Below are 21,958 nucleotides of genomic sequence, written 5' to 3' on the forward strand. Positions count from 1 at the left end.
ACCTTGGATAAATCTCTGCAAGTGGCATCGCTGGGTCACAGGGTCTGTAGGTTTGATTTTGAGGTATGAAAGTGCTTCAAACACATTCTGGGAAGGTGCTGGTTGCCTTAGAGCTGGGGGCCGCTCTGCGTATTCGCTGACTGTGCTATGGCGCCCCTGCTGGAGAAGCCTGGAACTGCAGCTTCACTCAACAGCACCCGCTTCCACCCTCTGGCTTGGATTTAATCCTAGACTGAGTAGAGATGTTGAATTTTTAAAATGCACTCCTAAGGCTGGCAGAATCTTTTCTTAGACCAACAGCTTTTTAGCCTGGCATTTCCTTCGATTATTCGCCTAGTTTTCATTTAGATGGACTCCTTTTTTTTCTTTTAAGGAAGATTTAATATAGAGCATCTTTAGGAAACAGATTTCCCAAGTGCAGTTGAAATTTGGGTCAGTTTATCATCTAGCTTTTCAGGAATGAATGTATATCACATATGGCAAGAATTATTCCTATGAGATACTTGTTTTTTAAGATTTTTGTGAAGCCATTTCATTAGAAAACTGTAAGTGTTGTATCCTTGATTATGTCTCTTCAAAGATATATAGTCTTTCTTTAAAAAAAAAATTAGGGGGCGCCTGGGTTACTCAGTGGGTTGGGCCTCTGCATGGTCTCTGGGGCCTGGGATGGAGGCCCACTGGGGCTCTCTGCTCCACGGGGAGCCCGCTTCCCCGTCTCTCTCTGCCTGCCTCTCTGCCCACTTGTGATTCCGCTGTCAAATAAATAAATAAATAAATCTAAAAAAAAAAAAAAATATTAGGGGCTCCTGGGTGGCTCAATTGGTAAAGCCTCGGACTCTTGATTTCAGCTCAGGTCATGATCTCAGGGCCGTGAGATGGAGCCCCACATTGGCCTTCTCCGTGATCGTGGAGCCTGCTTAAGATCCTCTCGGGGTGGCTCAGTCATTGAGTGTCTGCTTCCGCTCAGGTCATGATCCCAGTGTCCTCGGATTGAGCCTGGCATCAGGCTCCCTGCTCAGTGGGGAGCCTGCTTCTCCCTCTCTTGCATCCTCTGCTTGTGTTCCCTCTCTTGATGTTTCTCTGTCAAGTAAATAAATAAAATCTAAAAAAAAAAAAATCTTTCTCTCCCTTTGACCCTTCCCCCACTCATGCTCTAAAAATTTTTTTAAAAAATTATTTTGATTCCATTGTAGTTACCAGACAGTGTTGTATTAGTTTCAGGTGTTCAATATAGTGATTCAATAATTCTATACAATACTCAGTGCTCATCATGGTAAATGTACTCTTAATTAACCCCTTTCACCTATTCCACTCATCCCCCACCCACTTCCTCTTTGGTAACCAGCACTTTGTTCTCTATAGTTAAGAGTCTGTTTGCGGGGGGCGCCTGGGTGGCTCAGTGGGTTAGGCCGCTGCCTTCGGCTCAGGTCATGATCCCAGGTCCTGGGTTCGAGTCCCACATCGGGCTTTCTGCTCAGCAGGGAGCCTGCTTCCTCCTCTCTCTCTGCCTGCCTCTCTGCCTACTTGTGATTTCTCTCTGTCAAATAAATAAATAAAAATCTTTAAAAAAAAAAAAATTTAAAAAAAAAGAGTCTGTTTGCGGATTGTCTTTCTCTTTTTCTTCTTCTTCTTTTTTTTTTTTTTAAGATAGGGAGGGGCAGAGGGAGAGAGAGGAAGAATCTTTTCTCCCCCCATTCTCTCAAATATTTTATTTATTTATTTGACCGACAGAGATCACAAGTAGGCAGAGAGGCAGGCGGGGGGAGGGGCGGGGAGCAGGATCCCCGCTGAGCAGAGAGTCCGATGTGAGACTCAATCCCAGAACCCTGAGATCTTGACCTGAGCCAAAGGCAGAGGCTTAACCCACTGAGACACCCAGGCGCCCCAAGGGAGAAAGAACCTTAAGCAGGCTCCTCCTCCAGCATGGAGCCTATTCTGGGGCTCATCTGACAACCCTGAGATCTTGACCTAAACTGAAATCAACTGAGGCGCCCAGGAGGCCCAGCCTTTGTTTCTTAAGTTCCACACATGAGTGAAATCATATGGTATTCATCTTTCTCTGACTGGCTTATTTTGCTTGGCATTATACCCCCAGCTCCATCCATGTTGTTGCAAATGGCAAGATTTTATTTGTTTTTATGGTTGAATAATATTATAAGCATATGCCAAATCTTTACCCATTCATCTGTAGACGGACACTTAGGCTGCTTCCATAGTTTGGCGTAGATGGGTTCTTTTGTTTATTTATTTTTCTATTTTTTTTAAAGTTTTTATTTATTTATTTATTTGACAGACAGAGATCACAAATAGGCAGAGAGGCAAGCAGAGAGAGGAAAGGAAGCAGGCTCCCTGCTGAGCAGAGAGAGTCGGATGCGATGCGGGGCTCTATCCCAGGACTCTGGGATCATGACCTGAGCGGAAGGAAGAGGCTTTAACGCACTGAGCCACCCAGTGGCGCCCCTAGATGAGCTCTTTTTTTTTTTTTTTTAAAGATTTTATTTATTTATTTGACAGAGAGAGTGATCACAAGTAGGCAGAGAGACAGGCAGAGAGAGGGAGGGAAGCAGGCTCCCCGCTGAGCAGAGAGCCCAATATGGGGCTCGATCCCAGGACCCCGAGATCATGACCCGAGCTGAAGGCAGAGGCTTAACCCACTGAGCCGCCCAGGTGCCCCTAGATGAGTTCTTTTAAAAATAAGTACATTTAAAAATTAACTTTATAAAATCAGTATAAATGGAAAATCAATAGTATCTCTTGCACTGAAAAATAACAATTGTTCCTATGTCCTCCGGATCCCCTAGCCGGTAGGTGCTAGTATTATTACCACTTTACAGGGAGAAAACTGAAGCATAGACAGGTCGAGTTAGAGTCCTGTCCCTACAGGGCTAGAGAATGGGAGAGCCGGGCTTCAGACCCCCGTAGGCGAGGTTCATGCGCCTCTAGATTGGAGAGAACTAAAAAATTAAGACAAGGAAAAGCCAAGCAGGTATCCTGCGACCTTTGGACCGTGAGGCCCGAACTGTGTGGGGTTAAAGGGAGAAGAGCGGGAACGCCTGGGTGGCTGAGTCGGTTAAGCATCTGCATTGGGCTCAGGTCATGATCTCAGGGTCCTGGGATGGAGTCTGGCATTGGGATCCTTGCTCAGCGGGGAGCCTGCTTCTCCTTCTGCCGGCCGCTCCCCCTGCTTCTGCTCTCTTTGACAGAGATAAATAAAATATTTTTTAAAAGGCGGGGGAGGGGGATGGAAAGTGGGTCGGAGAGAGGAGTCATGCGCTGAGATGACGAAATCTAGCGGGTGGAAGGGACAGTGCGAAGTGGGGACAGACCGGACCGCCCCCCCCACCCCAACCCGCGGCCTTGCGCCCTCGCCCACTCTTTGCCCAGGGGTGCCGGGCACCTGCGGGAAGGGCGGGAAATCGCGGCTCCTTCCCCACCGCGCCTCTCCGCCCTCTCCCCGCCTCCTTCCCCGCCGATCAGAGGCCGCCCCCCCCCCGACCCCGACGTCCAAGACCCCGCAGGCCTCGCCGCCCCAGGGCCAAGGTTCCCCGACGGCTGACGCGCCATAGCGAAAGTTAAGTGGGAGCCGCTCCCGGCCGGGTTTCCCCGAAGCTCTGCGCGCGGGTGGCACCACTGTGCCTGGAGCCGCCTTGGTGCCCCGGGCATCCCCACCCCGCGGCAAGAGCTAGAAGGCTACGCGGCGGCCGAGGTGAGCTCGCCGGCCGCTAGGGCTGTCCACCGATCTCCAGTGCAGGCAGGGGCGCACCGGGCCTCGAACCCGAGGGTCTGATTCCCGGCGGCTGGGACCACGCCGCTGGGTGCGCCGCGCCGCTGTGACAGCCGGAGTGGTCGCCGCGCGGGGGCATTGCAGCTTGTTGACTGGCGGCGGGGGCGGGGGGAGCGGCCCTTCTGCCCTCCCAGCCGCGGGAGGCCGGGGACCGCGGGGACTTTTATTCTGACACGGCCGGCGCCCGGCTCTGCTTAGTCATGGTGACCTGCGCGCGCTCCACGCCTCCCCCCGGCGCAGCGATGGAGGCGCCCGGGCCTGGGCGACGGAGGCGGAGCTCGCGCGCGGCCATGGCGGGGTGAGTGAGGCGGCCTGCGCCCGGGCTGTGCGAACGGCGGGCCGGGAGTGCCCCGGGGGTCGGGGAACGGGGCGCCGCGGGTCCGGTGGCCATGGGGTTCCCGCGGCCTCGCGGAGGGCCAGGAGGGCGCGGCTCGAGTCCTCGGCTTTTGTTGGACGGCGCGACCCGAGGGGTGGCCCGGGAGCTACGCACGCCGGGCGAGAGGCCCAGGGAGTGCTCCTCGGACCGAGGGCCCGGGAGTCCGGCGCGCTGGGGAGTTGGTCTGCGCCTTGGGGTTGGCAGTGAAAAGGCCGCACGGCAGGGGTCACTTCCTCCCTTCTCCAGGCCTTGGCGGCGGCTCTGGCAGGACATGCGCAGTCTCCCACTGATCGCTTCGTGGGGAAGAAGTGCCCAGTGTCCTAGGGGCACCGTTGACCGACTGGGCAGAGACCAACAGGCAGGACAGGGGCCTCGGCCGGGGAGAGGCGGCCAAGCGGCGCCCTGGGCCCGGTCGAGGAGGGTGTTGTGGCAGGCACAGTGAAGTGGGCAGCCAGCCAGCCGCTTGCTTACTGACCCCTGGGCAGTGCCAGGCCCCAGGCAGGACGTGGGGGAGGCACATGGGAGGGTGGGCACAGCCTTGACCTACACAGGGCTCCCTGCCTTCAGAAGCCCTGCGGCTGAGGGCCAGAGGCATGGGCCATCCCTCAACAAGAAAGCAGTGGAGGTCATTACGGTTTCTTACAAGTGCTGTGGTGGAAGTGAAATACGGAGGAGATGACTCTGCTGTGAGTCCGGGAAAGATCAGTGGAGAACCTGGGGGGGCCTCTTGCAAATCCCGGTCTTCTCGAGGCGGATGTTTCAAAACACAGCTCCTGCCCTGGCCCTCCAGACTCCACAGGTTTCATGGAAACCTGTGTATCTCTCATTACACTTCTCTCTGACTCTCCAGATAGACTCTCTCATTCTGCCTCTGAGCCTTTGAACTTGCCATTCCCTCTGCCTGGAAAACCCCTTTCACATGTACATCCTACTTGTCTCAGCTGTAACACAGCCCTGGACTACCCGATTTAAACTAACTGCCCCCAAGGCACTCTGTCACAATGCTGTTGTCCTTTTCTTCACAACCCCAACTTCTCCTCAAGTCTCGCTTATTTTACTTATGGCCCATCCTTCCCCAAGTGACATCTCCAGGGCGGCACAGTTTATGTCTGCCTTTCTCCTCTGCTATGTCTCCCCAGTGCCTAGAACGGAGCCTGGCACACAGTAGATACTGTGAATGAGCTAGATATGCTCTATTGGGAAGGGATAGAGCTGGTAGCTGGAACAGAGTGAGCAAAGGAAAGAGGCGGACAGAGGCTGACTGTATAGAGGGTAGGACACTGCAAGAGTTTCGTTTTACTCTTCATGCCACAGGGAGTTGTGGGGAGGATTCTGAGCTGGGGGAGTGGGGGGCAGACATCGTCCGACCTGTGTTTTAGGATGGACTCTTGGGCTCTGAGGCCATGTGGTAGTTAGTGAGCACAAATGGACATTGCTTCATCTGGGCTTGGGAAGGAAAACTGGTCTAGGAGTCGCTTTATCTTTAAAAAAAGGAGGCCTGACCCCCAGGCCCTGCCCCCAGCCCTGTGCTCTCCCTCCTCCAGGCCTCTGAGTGCCAGTGGTGGTGTTGTCCCTTGTCACCTGGAACCCCATGCAGCCGGAACCCAGGCCTAGCGGGGCTGGGGCCCGCACCCGATTCCTTCCCCTGAGGTCACAGCGCCCTGAGGGGGCAGGGGACACGGTGATGTACGCCTCCACCGAGTGCAAAGCCGAGGTGACGCCCTCCCAGCACGGCAACCGCACCTTCAGCTACACGCTGGAGGACCACACCAAGCAGGCCTTCGGCATTATGAACGAGCTGCGGCTCAGCCAGCAGCTGTGTGATGTCACACTGCAGGTGAAATACGAGGACGCGCCAGCCGCCCAGTTCATGGCTCACAAGGTGGTGCTGGCCTCATCTAGCCCCGTCTTCAAGGCCATGTTCACCAATGGGCTACGGGAGCAGGGCATGGAGGTGGTGTCCATTGAGGGCATCCACCCCAAGGTCATGGAGCGCCTCATTGAGTTTGCCTACACGGCCTCCATCTCCATGGGTGAGAAGTGCGTGCTCCACGTGATGAACGGTGCCGTCATGTACCAGATCGACAGCGTCGTCCGCGCCTGCAGCGACTTCCTCGTGCAGCAGCTGGACCCCAGCAACGCCATTGGCATTGCCAACTTTGCAGAACAGATCGGCTGTGCCGAGCTGCACCAGCGTGCCCGCGAATACATCTATATGCACTTCGGAGAGGTGAGTCGCTGGAGGAGACTTGGGGCCTGGGCTTAGGGGTGGCATCAGAAGGACCAGGGACAGATGGACGGACATCCCTGCCTTCCTTTGAGATTTGAAGAGTCAGGTCAGGTTGCTGGAGAAAAATTGGGTTCTGAGGTCCTAGTCTATATATCAGGGGTGACTCTGGGAAACAGCTGAGGAAAGTGAGAACTTTCTGGGTCTGTCTCTGGGCTCCCCGACTTCTCTGGGACCAAGAGTAGGGACAGGGTGCAGTGAATGCTGACAACTGCTCAACCCTGGGGTGCGCTAAAGAGGGCCCGGTGTTTCAGACGGTTTACCGATACTGAACACCCATGACATGCTGCCTACCTCACATGTGACCCTTAGACATGTTTCCTCTGGTCCACACAGTGTTGTCCTTACACTGTTGTTGGTTTCATTTTCGTTTTTAAGTGGAGGAAGTTGTGAGCAGAAAATAAGTGATTCCTTGTAAAATCGCAATGATGAGCCCAGATTCGTGGGTGGCGGGCACTAGAGGTTGTGCCCTTGGGGATGACGATAATAATAAGTGTTTGTTGAGCACTTGCTGTGGGCCTACCCCTGTTCTAAGTGATTTCCATTCTTTAAATCATTGGATTTTCCCCACTATCCTATGAGGAAGCACCACCCTTAGCTGTGGCCCAACAAGGCTGTACCCCAGGCCCCGTGCCTTAGGGAGTCCCATGCTTTAGAGGGCCCTCCTGGAAATTTTCAAAGTCCTCCTCCAGTGGCTGGGATCAGCTGAGGTAGATACTGTCCTGGTTTCTGTTTCTCTCCTTAAGGGCTGATGTTCTCCTTCCCTCTACCCCACGTGTGGGGTTGACCAGATGCCCTGAGGAGGCTGGCAGTAGTCCTAGGGCCTCTGGCTTCCAGAAAAGTGGTCTGTGAGCTGGGCTTTTCCGCAGGCCTATGTGGTGTTTCTTTAAAGGGATTGCGTGGGCTTGGGGTACCAGAGTGTTGGTGACCTGCTGATGAGGGGCGGCTGAAATTATTTATATAGACTGGTGCCTGACAAGAAATATTTGCCTGGGGCCCTGTATGCCCTAGGAGTAGCCCAGCTGTGAGGTAGCTAATAGAGGAGGAAAACCAAGGCACGGAGCATTGCCCAAGATCACCTAGTTAGAAAGAGGAGGCCAAGTTGCAGCTCAGCCTTCTTTCTTTAGAGCCTACACTTTTTCTAGAATATTCTGAGGCTATTATTTTTTCCTTTTTAGTCAATCTGCCCTTTTGAAAAAGTAATTTCGTTTAAAAAGTAACAATTGGGGCACCTGGGTGGCTCAGTGGGTTAAGCCTCTGCCTTTGGCTGGGGTCATGATCTCAGGGTCCTGGTATCCAGCGGGCTTTCTCCTCAGCAGGGGGCCTGCTTCTCCCCCACTCCTGCCTGCCTCTCTGCCTATTTGTGATCTCTGTCTGTCAAATAAATAAATAAAATCTTTTAAAAATTAAAAAAAAGAAAAGAAAAGGTAACAATCTTGTAGTTCAAGAACAAAATGATACAAAAAGGTACAAAGTACATTGTGTCTTTGCCCATTTGCCTGAGTACTTAGGTAGTATATACCTGGCGTGGAGTGTTAACTCTAATCTTCACAAGCTATGAGGTTCACACTATTTGAATCCCCGTTTTACAAAATAGGAAACTGAGATTGTGAGAGGCAGGTTGAGTGACTTGTCCGCAATCATACTGCCGTCAAGGGGAGTCAGCCTGTCACAGTAATGCCCTCCGCAGGTGGCCAAGCAAGAGGAGTTCTTCAACCTGTCCCATTGCCAGCTGGTAACACTCATCAGCCGAGACGATCTGAACGTGCGCTGCGAGTCCGAGGTCTTCCACGCCTGCATCAACTGGGTCAAGTATGACTGCGAGCAGCGGCGCTTCTACGTGCAGGCGCTGCTCCGTGCTGTGCGCTGCCACTCGCTCACACCCCACTTCCTGCAGATGCAGCTGCAGAAGTGTGAGATCTTGCAATCGGACTCCCGCTGCAAGGACTACCTGGTCAAGATCTTCCAGGAGCTCACCTTGCATAAGCCCACGCAGGTGATGCCCTGTCGGGCGCCCAAAGTCGGCCGGCTCATCTACACCGCTGGTGGCTACTTCCGCCAGTCACTCAGCTACCTGGAAGCCTACAACCCCAGTGACGGCACCTGGCTCCGACTGGCAGACCTGCAGGTGCCTCGTAGCGGCCTGGCCGGCTGCGTCGTGGGTGGGCTGCTGTATGCTGTGGGCGGCCGGAACAACTCGCCCGACGGCAACACCGACTCCAATGCCCTGGACTGCTATAACCCCATGACCAACCAGTGGTCGCCCTGTGCCCCCATGAGTGTACCGCGCAATCGGATCGGGGTTGGGGTCATCGATGGCCACATCTATGCCGTTGGTGGCTCCCATGGCTGCATCCACCACAACAGTGTGGAGAGGTGAGTGGCAGGGCCCAGAGGGGTGAGCTCTGAGGTTCCCATTGCTAACAGGTCCTAACCCACTGGGATTTGGGGATTCCCCCTATTGTTAGGTGCCTGTCTCTGCACTCTGCCTTCAGGGAGTGGAAGCCTCAGGTGAAGCTAAATCCATGGGAGATTTGTGGTCAGTGATGTTGGATGATGTGTCTGGGCCTGGGAATTGCTTACAAGGCTGTCACAAACCCATACAACTCCTGTAGATTTGGAAGGAGTTCTCTCAGTTTAAAGTTGTTGTAAAATGCTAATTTTATTACAGCATGACACCTTACTGCCATCTGCCCCCAAACTGCCGTAATAAACGGATATATGAGGTCTTCTATGTGGAAGGTGACCCCTTGTGCAGTGCACAACCTGCACAACTGCATGGTGACCCTGTGTTAAGAGGCTGAGCAGTTTTGACTTTCAACTTTTGCACAGTCAGTCCTTCGCCTTCTCCTCTTCTAGAAGCATGATCCAGGATACAGTTCTCAGCTGGAGAACTTGTTAAAACAAACTTCCTAGCCCACTACTAGAGATCTGGCATCGGTGGGTTTGGAGCGGGACTAGGGAATGGGAATTTTAAACAAACAGCACACTTTGAGAGAAACCATCCTGGGTGGTAGCCTAGTTGTTAGAATTAGGATTCTGGTGTCCTAGAAGCCTGGGTCAGACCCCCAGCCCCACCTCCATGGTGACCCGGGACATGCCATTTCATCCCTCTGTGCTTCTGTCTTGTCATCTGAAGGTGATGGGGAAGTGGGAGATGATAATGAGGACCACCTGTCCAACAGGCTAAGAGGGTTTTGGGGGAGCTAACAACATGCAGCATGGGGCCTGGCAGTGGTGTATGGTAGAAACCACCCTCAGCGTCCAGCAGACGTGCAGGTAACCTTGAGCAGATGATGGCTGTGAACCTGTTTCCTCAGAGACACGCTACAAGGAGTAAAGAGTTCAAGTGCATAAAGAACAGGCGGCATGTCGGGGCATAGTGTTCCATACAGGTCAACTATGATCTCCATTGTCATTGTTATTATGCCCTTGCAGGTATGAGCCAGAGCGGGACGAGTGGCACTTGGTGGCCCCAATGCTGACTCGAAGGATCGGGGTGGGGGTGGCTGTCCTCAACCGTTTGCTCTATGCCGTCGGGGGCTTCGATGGAACAAACCGCCTCAACTCAGCCGAGTGTTACTACCCAGAGAGAGATGAGTGGCGAATGATCACACCCATGAACACCATCCGAAGTGGGGCAGGTGGGTGGGGGCTGCGGGAAGGGAGCGTGGAGGAACCCCTCCCCCCACCCCGGGGAGTGAAACTCGGCAAGGCCTGGGGGAGGCTTCCTGTTTCAGTCTTAAACCCTATGGCACACCCAGGAGAGCTAGATCCCAACCGTCTGAGCTCTTCTCTTCCAGCTGTGCTTCTGAAGGGTGCCCCGGAAGAGGGGAGAGGGGAGGGCGCCCCCAAGAAGGCAGTGCCTGGGGCTCCCGCGCCAGGCCCTGGAGTCACTCTCTTTGCATGGTACGGTTTAGGAGTCTGTGTCTTGCACAACTGTATCTATGCTGCGGGGGGCTACGATGGTCAGGACCAGCTGAACAGCGTGGAGCGCTATGACGTCGAGACAGAAACGTGGACTTTTGTAGCTCCCATGAAGCATCGGCGAAGCGCCCTGGGGATTACTGTGCACCAGGGCAGGATCTACGTTCTCGGTGAGGCCCTGGGGGCGGGGACCTGGCTGGAGAAGCCAGATTAACCCCATCTTTGGGGTCAGGCCCGGATCCCCGTAGGAGGACTTCTTGCAGTTCCTTCTCCCTCTTTCTTTCCTCTGCCCTCAGAGCGGGTGACTGTCTCCTCTGCTCTCCCCGCAGGAGGCTACGATGGTCACACGTTCCTGGACAGTGTGGAGTGTTACGACCCAGACACAGACACCTGGAGTGAGGTGACCCACATGACATCTGGCCGGAGCGGGGTGGGTGTTGCTGTCACCATGGAACCCTGCCGGAAGCAGATCGACCAGCAGAACTGTACCTGTTGAGCCACTTGTGTTTCTTGGGCAAAAGAATGGTCTGATCGAGAGTATTGTTGGTTTTGTACAAAAACAGGGACGAAAGAAAAGGCAGCAGTGCAAATGCTTATCCTCCAAGATGGGAGGCTGAGATGCCTCAGTGTTCAGATGACAACTAGAAAGAAAAGAAGGCCACAGCAGAAACCCATGAGCCTGCCAGAGTTGTCCCGGGAATGTCCAAGAGAGCTTTCCTGGGAGGGGGGGGTGCGTGAAGGGCAGGCTCCCAGGAGAGAGGCCTCTGCACCCACTACTCTGAGAGTAGGCCTGGGTCCCAAATCAGCAGCCGCCACCTCCCTTTGGGGTGAAAACAGGTGCTGAGGTCAGGCGGGGTTTTTGTTCCTTGTGTCTTTGTGGTTGGTTCCTGGAGGCCTGGGAAGGAGCCAGCTGAGGCCTCTGGGGTGAGGCTCCTGTGGAGGTGTGGACCGCAGGGATGGGCCTGTACATAGAAACCACTGGATATCTCTGCCCTGGACAGTCATTTTGTTGATAAGTAACCCTATAACTTTCCAATGAAAATAAAGAACAAACTAACTAGTGTCTCCCACCCGGGCTCTCAGCTGGAGATCTCAAACCTGGGGACAGAAAGGACTCTTTGGAAACGTACTCAAGTCTTTGATTTTGAGTTTGAATTTGAAACCAGTTCGTTATCTCTGCCCATGGCATCTTGACATGTAGGGCATCTGTCTCCCCATAGGCAAGCCACACAGGGCTCACTTTGTCACATAGGGCTGCTTTGAAGACAATGACCTAACTCCTTGACACCTCTCTTTTAGGTCTCCCTGGAGTTCTATTTTCAGGCAAACCCTCCCCAACATGCCTTTCAAATCGGTGAAAATCTATCTGGTCATTTTTATGCGCTTCAGTTGCACAGACTGAGCCTTTTATTTAGGTGCCTGAGTATTAAAAGGACAAAAGGGGCTCTTGGGAATTTTCTTAGGCAGAGGGCTCGCTAGAACCTGGTCTCCTCTTCCGAACAATCCCTGTGAAGGCGATATACGGCCTGGCTCTCTCCTTAAGGCAATGAGCTATTTGTACTGGGAGAGTGGAGCGAAGAGGAACGAAGTGTGGTCTCAGCTGTCAGGAATGTCCAGGCTCTCCCAAGGGGCTTAGCAAGGAGACGTTTGATTCCTTCCTTTCCAGGGAAAAGCTTAACCTCCCATCTCTGCAGCTTCATTCACTCAAGTCACCTGAAGGTTGTCTTGGTCATGCCACTTCCTTGGTCCTCTTCTAAGGTTTTATTGGAACAAGAAAATAAATCTGCATTGGGTGCATTGAATGGGTGGGGAAGGACTAAGAATTGAAAACAGTATCTGGACAGCCTTTTAGCATTTGCAGTTTTTTGCACATTACTTGATCCTCAAGAGTGCTGTGAGCTAGGAAGGCAAGCCTGCGTTCTTTACAGATCAGAGGTTCAGGGAAGTGACTTGCCCAAGGTCATGTGGCCACAAAGTGGTAGGGTTTAGATTCCACTCTAGTGGACACTAAGCAGCCACAGCGTGTGCTAACCCTGTGTGTGAGAAGGGACAGAAGGAGGTCCCGTGGGGTCAGTGTGTCTATCAGTGAAAGTTCCGGAAACAGCGATCTAATCTAGAGTCAAAAGGCATTTGCATGTAATCTGGTTGCCAGAAGCCACACAGCCTATCCCAGAGTGGTGTTTCCTTCTGTAAGGGTTAGAAACCTGGTCTTGAGGTCAGGTTTCAACTGATTGAGCAAAGCAAGGTGAACAGTTTCTTACCTGCAAAAATGGTACTTGGACACCAACTGGGCATGTAAACGTGCTGGACCAACAAAGGTGAGTATTGACACTCCCTTTCTAACTCTGCAAAGACAGCTGTTGCGCTAGTATCGAAGGGGCTAGGGTCGTGAGCAGGCCCCAGATGATCCCCACCCTAGTAGAAATTACAGCCTAGAAGAGGAGTAGGGTGACCAACTCGTCCTGGTTTTCCCCAGGACAGTCCCAGTTTGAACACTGAAAGGCTGGCATCCCAGAACCCCTCCGGCCCCCCACCCCCACCCCGGGGTCAACTGGGGCACCTCCGCAGGTAAGCCAGATGCTGAAGCAGTATTATAACCGTGCTGAGTGACAGGCTGCTGCGGGTCAAGGTTAAGTTCCCATTTGAAAGTCAACGGCTCTGGAAGCTATGTGGGCATAGGTGGCTGCTGACTGGAGCGCATGGGAAAGGTGAAGCAGCTATTGCATTAGGCAGGTGAGAGGACACCAGTTTGGATGAGGCTGTGGGAATGGAGAGGTCGAATACACGGAGTGAAGACTGATGAGATAAGGAAGACAGAGATTTAGGAATGTTCCTGTGTGGCTTCAGCCTTAATCAGCAGCCAGGAGTAGAGAAGCTTTGAGGAGGCTGCAGATATAGGAGAGAAGTAACCATGTTTGGGGATGTGTCAGGTTTGAGGCCTCAAGGTAAAATTGTTTTAGGAAGGTGTAAAGTCATTTTTCTAGCCTCCAGGCTTTAATGCTTCCAACAAGTAGTTCTCAAACACCTGAAGTGAGGTGTTCAGACACAGTGAGGAATAGGCATGACACTCAGAGAGCTGGAATTAATGATCACAAAATACACATGTAATTAGGTTCAAAGGCAAGCCCTCTGAAGGCCAGGAGCTTGACCTAGGTCAGAGGCTCTGAGAAACCATTGTTGAGATGGGGGTTTTCTCATAGAAATCCAAAGGAACTGATAGTGTAAACTTGATGTGGAAAGGAAGGGCAAGATTCTGGATGGAAGAAGCATCACATGCAAAGGTCCTGTGGCACTGGGAAGCAATCTAGGTGAACTCTGAGAGGGAGGAGGAACATGGTGTCAGAAGAGGGCCTGTGGGCCATGCTCATTTCTCTTTAATTGTTAAATACCTAAGTATTACCTTTAAAAAAAATTGAACATCATAGATAAAGCTGAAATCTTACTATCTCTCCATTCCAGCCCCCTCTCAACTTAAAACAAACTGCAGAAATGTTCTATGTATTTCCTTACAAAAATGGTATAATGTTGCCTGTATTATTCTGCAATTTGCTTTCCCCCCTCAGACCTCTAGATCTTTTTGTCTGTGACGTCACATTCCTTTTGCCAGGTACCTATCTTCTGTTTTATCTTTTCCAGTACCTATAGTGTTAGGTCTTTTCATTTCTCAGAATTACAGATAAGGCTGAAATGCCTACTCTTAACCATATCTCCTTGGGCACAAATGTGTGTATTTCTCCAGGGGGATACTAAGAGGTGGAACTTACTAGATCTTAGGGTAAGCACAGCTTTCCTTATATCCTGCCAGATTCCTCTCCAAAGTGGTTGTAACAAACCACATTCTTACTGCTTCTAGAAGCTCTTTATAGATTTCACACAGTTGAATTTATCACTCTTTCTTGATGTTTTGTCTCTTCTGTGTCATATTTAAGGACTTTTGCATTTTCCGTGGCTTCCTACCTATTTGTTCAGTTGTTGTCTCCTGCCCATACATTGTTTCTGCTTAAGGTAACCAGACTCGGTTTTTGTCGGTTCTGTTAAAACCAAGAATCCTGACTAATAGAGACACCAAGAAATTTTTGTGTTTTTCCTTCAGATATGATTGTTTTGTTTTTGTACCATTTTTAAATCCAACAGGAATTTGTTGGTATATACAGTATCGGGTAGGAATTTAATTTTTTGCATGGATAGCTATCGCTGCTCAACCATTTATTTTTCAAACCATTTCTTGACTAAGTAATTCTTTATCCGTAGTTCTTAAATGCTATCCCAATCATACACAGACTTCTCATGTATGTGTGGGACCTCTATTCTGTTATATCAGATTACTACTGTTTTACCTCAATATCCATTTTTGCATCAATTTCATCATTTAAATTACTGAAGTTTTAGAACATGTCTTAATATCAGAAAAAGTTCCTCTCCTTTTTCTATTTTTTTAAACAAAAAAACCCCTGAGCTGTTCTGTTATTGCATATTTATTCTTTGCTTCATGAATGAAATTCCATGAAAAATTTAATTGGGTTGCATTAAAATTATCAAGTTGGGGTGAAATAATATTTTTACAGTATTAGGTATCTCTGTTCGTGAACTTAGTGTACCTGTTAGTGAAGTCTTCTTTGCTGTCCTCAGGAAGGCTTTATAATTTCTCCACAAAGGACTTGCGAAGGGTTTATTCATGGGAGTTTGATGGGTCTAGTTGTTGTCAATGAGATCTTTACTCCTGGATCTTTTACAATTGGTATTTCTGGAAAAATATAATAAAATTGGTATTTCTGGTATATGGGAAAGTTTTGATTTAGATATCTTGATCTTCCACCAGCCTTTTTCTAGTTTTTTTAAACAGAGAGTTAAATAGTCTGCAAATAGTAATAGTAGAATGTCATCTTTTTCAGTAGTTACACCACTCATTTCTTTTTCTTGCCTTACAGCATTAGCTAAGACCTTCTGGGAAATGTTGGTTAGTTGTGGGAATAGTGGGGAATAGTTAGTTATCTTATTCCTAATAATAAGGTGAGTGCTTCTAATATGCCACCATCAATCTGATGTTTGCTGAACGATTTTCTGTCACCTATACCTTAAGCTTTGCTGGAACTTCTTCCAAGTTCAGGAAGCTCCCCACTATACCTAGTTTGCCTTTTTTTTTTTTTTAATCATAAATGAGTGTTAAATTTTCCAGAAGTCTCTCACTCTATAGGTGGGTCCCAAGAAATTGCATTTCTAAAATTCCCAGTTGATGCTGGTGCTGCTTGTCCAGGGACCACATCCCAAGACATACTGGTGTAGAACAGGAACAGCAGTGGGTTAAAAGTGCATTCTGAGGGGCGCCTGGGTGGCTCAGTGGGTTAAGCCACTGCCTTCAGCTCAGGTCATGATCTCAGGGTCCTGGGATCTCTGCTCAGTGGGGAGCCTGCTTCCCCCTCTCTCTCTGCCTGCCTCTCTGCCTACTTGTGGCCTCTGTCAAATAAATAAAATTTTTTTAAAAAAGCACATTCTGAGAAACACTTGAGTAAATGGAAGAGAAGCCCCAACAGACAACCACAGCAGAAAAACACGAGGAAACTAAGAAAAGTATAGTGTCACAGAGGCTAAGAAGAGAAAAAGTTGAACACAAAAATTTTTATTTTTAGAAGTTTTAAATTTTTTTATAAACATATAATATATTATTAGCCCCAGGGGTACAGGTCTGTGAATCGCCAGGTTTATACACTTCACAGCACTCACCATAGCACATACCCTCCCTGATGTCCATAACCCAACCACCCTCTCCCTATTGCCCTTCCCCCGGACCCCCTCAGTTTGTTTTGTGACATTAAGAGTCTCTTATGGTTTGTCTCCCTCCCAATCCCATCTTGTTTCATTTATTCTTTTCCTACCCCCTAAACCCCCCACGTTGCAGCTCCACTTCCTCATATCAGGGAGATCATATGATAGTTGTCTTTCTCTGATTGACTTATTTCTCTAAGCATAATACCCTCTAGTTCCATCCACATCATCGCAAATGGCAAGAATTCATTTCTTTTGATGGCTGCATAGTATTCCATTGTTTATATATACCACATCTTTATCCATTCATCTGTTGATGGACATCTAGGTTCTTTCCATAGTTTGGCTATTGTGGACATTGCTGCTATAAGCATTCAGGTGCACATGCCCCTTCAGATCATTACGTTTGTATCTTTGGGGTAAATACCTAATAGTGCAATTGCTGGATCATAGGGTAACTCTATTTTCAACTTTTTGAGGAACCTCCATGCTGTTTTCCAGAGCGGTTGCATCAGCTTGCATTCCCACCAACAGTGTAGGAGGGTTCCCCTTTCTCCGCATCCTCACCAGCATCTGTCATTTCCTGACTTGTTAATTTTAGCCATTTTGACTGGTGTGAGGTGATATCTCATTGTGGTTTTGATTTGTATTTCCCTGATGCTGAGTGATGTGGAGCACTTTTTCATGTGTCTGTTGGCCATCTGGATGTCTTCTTTGCAGAAATGTCTGTTCATGTCCTCTGCCCATTTCTTGATTGGATTATTTGTTCTTTGGGGAACACAAAAATTTTAAGGAATAATGCTATGAAGTGCAAAGAGCTTCAGAAAGATAGACCCCTTCAAATGCCTACTGGATTTGGTGACTGGAAAGCAATCTTATAGAGAACCACTTCAGGAGACTGGTGAGGGTAAAGCAACAGATCCCTACAGTAAAAACTTAGGGAGTGCCTCCTTGAAACAGGTACAAGTGCTGAGAAGACAACACTGAATCAGCGAGGAACACTGAGGACGGGAACATCTCTTCTGGGGCATTTGGATGAGAAGAGGCAGAAAAAGACTGGGTGAAAGCTAGAGAGGAACAAAGAGTTCAGGGAGGGTTTGGGGTTTTGTTTTTGAGATTCAGAAAACAGCATGTTTATAAGCTGAGGGGAAGTTTCAGCATAGAGAGATCATCAAAGGGCGCCTGGGTGGCTCACTGGGTTAAGCCTCTGCCTTCAGCTCAGGTCCTGGTCTCAGGGTCCTGGGATCAAGCCCAACATTGGGCTCTCTGCTCAGCAGGAAGACTGCTTCCCCCTCTCCCTCTGCCTGCCTCTCTGCCTACTTGTGATCTCTCTCTCTCTCTCTCTCTCTGTCAAATAAACAAATAAGACTTAAAAAAAAAAAAAAGGATTATCAAAGATGAAAGAGGATGGAGTCCTAGTCATGTAGGAAACAAATAACTTCCCACTCTTAGTCAAGTGGACAGTGTCTAGGGTAACCTTGAGCTCTGTGAAGGGCAGTGTCATTCTGGATGCTAGAGTCCCCTGGTTTGTGCAATACAACATGCCTTCAATTCAGTGACTATCTTCTCCCTTGGGTGTGCGTTCTGTTTTGTTTTGCCTTTTTTTTCTTTTTTAAGATTTTATTTGTTTGTCAGAGAGAGAGAGAGAGCAAAGGCAGGGGAGCCGCAGGCAGAGGGAGAAGCAGGCTCCTCACTGAGCAAGGAGCCTCATATGGGACTCAATCCCAGAACGCTGGGATCATGACCTAAGCCGAAGGCAGACGCTCAACCAACTGAGCCACCCAGATGCCCTGCATCTGGTTTTAAAATATAAATGTCAGGCGCCTGGGTGGCTCAGTGGGTTAAGCCTCTGCCTTTGGCTCGGGTCATGATCTCAGGGTCCTGGGATGGAGCCCCACGTCGGGGTCTCTGCTCAGCACAGAGCCTGCCCCCCCGCCCGCCTACTTGTGATCTCCGTCTGTCCAATAAATAAAATCTTTCAAAATGTATAATATAAATGTCAGTGGAACTAAATTTTGCAAAAGATAGAGCTGAAGCAGGGGGTGGGGGCGGGAAAGAATACACTGGAATCAACAGACTAGGCTTGAGATGCATATCTGGCATTCAAACTTGGTGCAAATCCTGTCTGTGCCTGGCTTTCCCCGTCTGTAAAATGGGGATAATAACTACCTAGCACCTGGCGCACAGTAAGATACAATAAATGTAGTATTACTGATAGGAATGAGGTAAGTACTGGAAACCTGATATGCTAACATTGATCGGGGTTATCGAGGTTAAGGTTAGCAAGGTAATGGTATAACATTTAGTCCCCTCAGACCACTTTAGCTGTGCTACTTAGAATTCCTCTCTGGCTCTTGTAACCTGCGAAACATCAGTGCTTCCACCAACCCATCGCCTTATTTTGTGAGGGTTTTGTAGCTGCCCCTAACTCTGGGCCGATGCAGGAGGTGGTCTAAAAGGAATGCAGCACCCTCTTGTGGGCTTCCAGGCAGAAAGAGGAACTGTTGCCAGACAAGGAGAGCTAGAAAAGGAACAAGGTTGGAGGGGCCCAGGGTGCAAAATTACCTGACCTTGGATTGTTCCTATTTTTTTTTAAATTAGCATTCTTCAAGACTTCTGGGTAAATTATATTTATAGTAAATGAAACACAACTGCAAATGCATCAGGAAACTCCCCCCTATTTAAAGAGCTCTTCCTTCCATGAGCCCAGGCACCCCTTCCACACCACACCCCATCCACATTTTCCTAGGCCGCATGTTAAACAGGGCCCTCAGGAACACTTTTCAGACTACATATCCCAGGCTCTGCCTGGATTCAGTCAGCTGCTCCAGACAACTTCGGTGGGAAATTTTAAACCGTGCTGCTGACTTCAGCCGCCTCGGCCTTCACTTACTCGTAGCCTCAGGGTTAGGAAGGATGAGTTGCATTAGCCAAGGTGTTGGCATTGAAATCTCAGCTAGACAAGTGCTTCTCTTTCATCTCTACCGCGTGCCTTTCCCTTACTCATCACACCTCATCCGCCCCGGCCATCTCTCAGCCCCACTAAGGAGTCACCAAGTGAAGCGCTGGGGGCATGCACAACAAACACTTCCGTACCGGCCATGTCCCAGGCACTGGGTAGAGACAGCCAGGAGAAAACCATTTCCGCCCTCCTGCAGCTTGTCGCCAACCAGGCAGGGCACAGACTGTTCCTTAATGAACAGCCAGAAACCCTGAGGGAGAAGTAGCATCACTTGCAGAAGTCATAAGCCCCGTATGTGTGAGCCTTGTAATGGGAATTAGTCTTCTGTTCTGTCTTGTTCACCGTTTGACGCACTGGCCGCAACAGGAAACTCACATGGATTTGAACATGGACGAGACAATTCGCCATCACAGTGGCGGGAGGATGACTCTTTGTGGGATCGAACGCAACTGGCCAGGTCTTCCCAGCTGCGGATTTCGCCCGCTCTGTGCTCAGCCTTTTAGGATTTCTTTTAGGATTTCAGTTCAACACAGACAGGGAAGCCCCTACGACCTGACCTCCCTCTAGCCCCTACCATCAGATCTCTTGAGACGTCATGGGTCACAGCAACCCCTCTTCCAGGGGACAGTCCTACACATGCCCAACCACTCCACAAGGACCTGCTGACCATGACAGGGACCCTGGGAAGCACTTGAAAGATGTTTTAAGGCAGATGTAGAGCTTTCGCGCGGCTCCCATTTTAGGAGAAAGAGCCCCAATTCCTTAACCAATTTCTCAGGCGACACGGCGAGTTCCTGTGTCAGCTGGTGTCCCCCCTCCACACACGCACATACACTGGGACCCCTCCGGGAAGGGGACTGACAACCGGGTCCCCTCAGGAAGGGCTGATGAAGCCGGGGCCCACCCGAGGGAGCATGAATGGCGCTGGTGTCCCTCTCATGGAGAAGGGACGAGGCTAGGGTTCAGCTCCAGAAGGAGAGAGGACGCCGGGGTCCTACTCAGGAGGAGGGAACATCTCAGGGGTCCCTCTGGGGGGGGGGGGGAGTTGATGTCTCGGGGGAAAAAAGGGCGGGCAACAACGCCAGGGAACTCTCAAGAAAGGAGGTTGACGCTGGGGCCCACTCTCAAGGAGTGACGCCCGGTCCCCTCAACGGCCTTGAGGTTCGCGCACCTGCAGCAGCCTGAACGCCGCAGCTTGCTCCGCCCTCGGGTTCCCAGGGCGAAGCGGCCGCGCCCCTCATTGGCGGCCTTCTCGGCTAATGACAACCACAACAGCCAATCGTAGTGCAGGGGGCAGTCTCCCGCGCGTCTTCGCCACGCCTTCCACTCGGCCTGCGCGTGCGTGCATTTCTGAACCTGCTGTAATTCCCCAGCTCCGCTCCGGGAGGCGCTTGGGGGCTGGAGTTCCCGGACTGTGACCCATTTGTAGTAAAACCTTTTATAAAGCTGTTGTGAGAATTCAGCGCAATAATTGACGTAAAACAAACAGTGTCTGGCACATATCAACCTGGGCAGTTATTATTTCCATTTTACAGCAAGGGAAACTGAGGCACAGAACAAATAAGTAACCTGCCCGGACGAACCCAGTCATTATGCCCGGACGAACCCAGTCATTAACTAGAGGCGTGAGAGCTAGAATCCAGGCAAGCTGAATCCAGAGTCCGTGTGCTTATCTACCATGCTTTTGTGCCTCCCAGATAACAAATACCGGGTATTTCTTTACCCTGATTATAAAATAACTTTTCCCTTGATTATAAAATTAATACCTGGTCACTGCTAAAGTTCAGAAAATATCAAAGACTACAGAACAGAAAATACAGATCTCTCTTAATCCTACCACTGGAGATATTGTTCATATTTTTTTTAATTTTTAAATTTATTATTTGAAGAGAGAGAGAGAGCGCGTGAGAGCAGCGGGAGGGGGAAGAGGGAGAGGGAGAAGCAGACTCCCCACTGAGCAGGGAGCCATGGTTGGGAACTCCAGGTTGGAACTCCGGGATCATGACCCCAGCGGAGGGCAGCCACTGAACCGCCTAAGCCACCCACGCGTCCCTAATGTTGGACATTTTTCATAGTACCTCGCTATTCTGGCCAATACTAGAATGGGCATTTTGTGCCTTCACCTTTAGGTTTTTATCCAGCTGTTTCTTGAGGATAAATATTGTAAAAACTTCAGTGAGTAGGTCAAAATGCATGCAGTTATTATTTTTTTTAATTAAAAAAAAAGATTTTATTTGAGAGAGTGAGAGAACACAAGCAGGGGGAGTGTAGAGGGAGAGGGAGAAGCAGGCTCCCTGCTCTATCCTAGGACCCTGGGATCATGACCAGAGCCAAAGGCAGACACTTAACTGACTGAGCCACCAGGGCACCCCCATGCAGTTATATTTTTGATAAATATTGTCCGACTACTTTTAGAAAGCTGTATGTGCCAACTTCCACCAACACTAATGAGCTATGAAAGTTCTTTGCTTACCCAAGGATGGTCCATCTTTTCATTATTTGCCAGTAGCTTAAAATAAATAAATATATGTTAATTATATATAATATTTATTATTTATATATTTATATATTTATTTATTTATAATTTTCTAGGGGCGCCTGGCTGGCTCAGTCATTGGAGCATCAGACTCTTGATCTCAGGGCCCTGAGATCAAGATCACACTGGGCAAAGATCTTACTTAAAAATAAACTTAAAAAATAAAAATAAGTGTTTTAATTTACACTTATAATTTTATTTAAAAAAGGAGAAATATTATAATTTTATTTATTTATTTATTTAAATATTTTATTTATTTATCTGACAGAGAGAGATCAAAAGCAGGCAGAGAGGCAGACAGAGAGAGGAGGAAGCAGGCTCCC

The 21,958-nt window shown here is 49.7% G+C and overlaps 1 protein-coding gene and 1 long non-coding RNA gene across 3 annotated transcripts; one reads left to right on the forward strand and one right to left on the reverse strand.

Annotated features, from left to right (window-relative positions):
• The first annotated feature begins 3,508 nt into the window (after positions 1 to 3,508).
• On the forward strand, positions 3,509 to 11,503 carry KEAP1 (kelch like ECH associated protein 1). 2 transcript variants are annotated; one of them, XM_047702728.1, is made up of 6 exons: positions 3,509 to 3,706; positions 5,705 to 6,390; positions 8,138 to 8,823; positions 9,886 to 10,091; positions 10,368 to 10,544; positions 10,704 to 11,503. In XM_047702728.1, the coding sequence occupies exons 2-6, from the start codon at positions 5,752 to 5,754 to the stop codon at positions 10,868 to 10,870; spliced, it is 1,875 nt and encodes a 624-aa protein (XP_047558684.1). In that variant the 5' UTR covers positions 3,509 to 3,706; positions 5,705 to 5,751; the 3' UTR covers positions 10,871 to 11,503. The 2 variants fall into 2 exon arrangements, with proteins under 2 accessions (XP_047558684.1, XP_047558677.1); XM_047702721.1 differs by lacking the exon at positions 3,509 to 3,706 and adding an exon at positions 3,899 to 4,082.
• A 6,944-nt stretch (positions 11,504 to 18,447) lies between these two features.
• LOC125084849 (uncharacterized) lies at positions 18,448 to 20,234 on the reverse strand. The gene is made up of 2 exons (XR_007122717.1): positions 19,442 to 20,234; positions 18,448 to 18,658 (listed from the first exon to the last, which is right to left on the reverse strand). It is a non-coding gene; the product is annotated as an uncharacterized LOC125084849 (long non-coding RNA).
• Positions 20,235 to 21,958: the final 1,724 nt, after the last annotated feature.

This window comes from Lutra lutra, chromosome 1 (assembly GCF_902655055.1).
Source record: "Lutra lutra chromosome 1, mLutLut1.2, whole genome shotgun sequence".
Taxonomy (NCBI): Eukaryota; Metazoa; Chordata; class Mammalia; order Carnivora; family Mustelidae; genus Lutra; species Lutra lutra.

Excerpts from the sequence above, each read along its gene's own strand:
- KEAP1 (XM_047702728.1), top strand. The coding sequence starts at position 5,752 with ATGCAGCCGGAACCCAGGCCTAGCGGGGCTGGGGCCCGCACCCGATTC. Across the intron at positions 10,092-10,367 it reads CACCATCCGAAGTGGGGCAG|GAGTCTGTGTCTTGCACAAC; the intron begins GTGGGTGGGGGC and ends GGTACGGTTTAG. Across the intron at positions 10,545-10,703 it reads GGGCAGGATCTACGTTCTCG|GAGGCTACGATGGTCACACG; the intron begins GTGAGGCCCTGG and ends CTCTCCCCGCAG.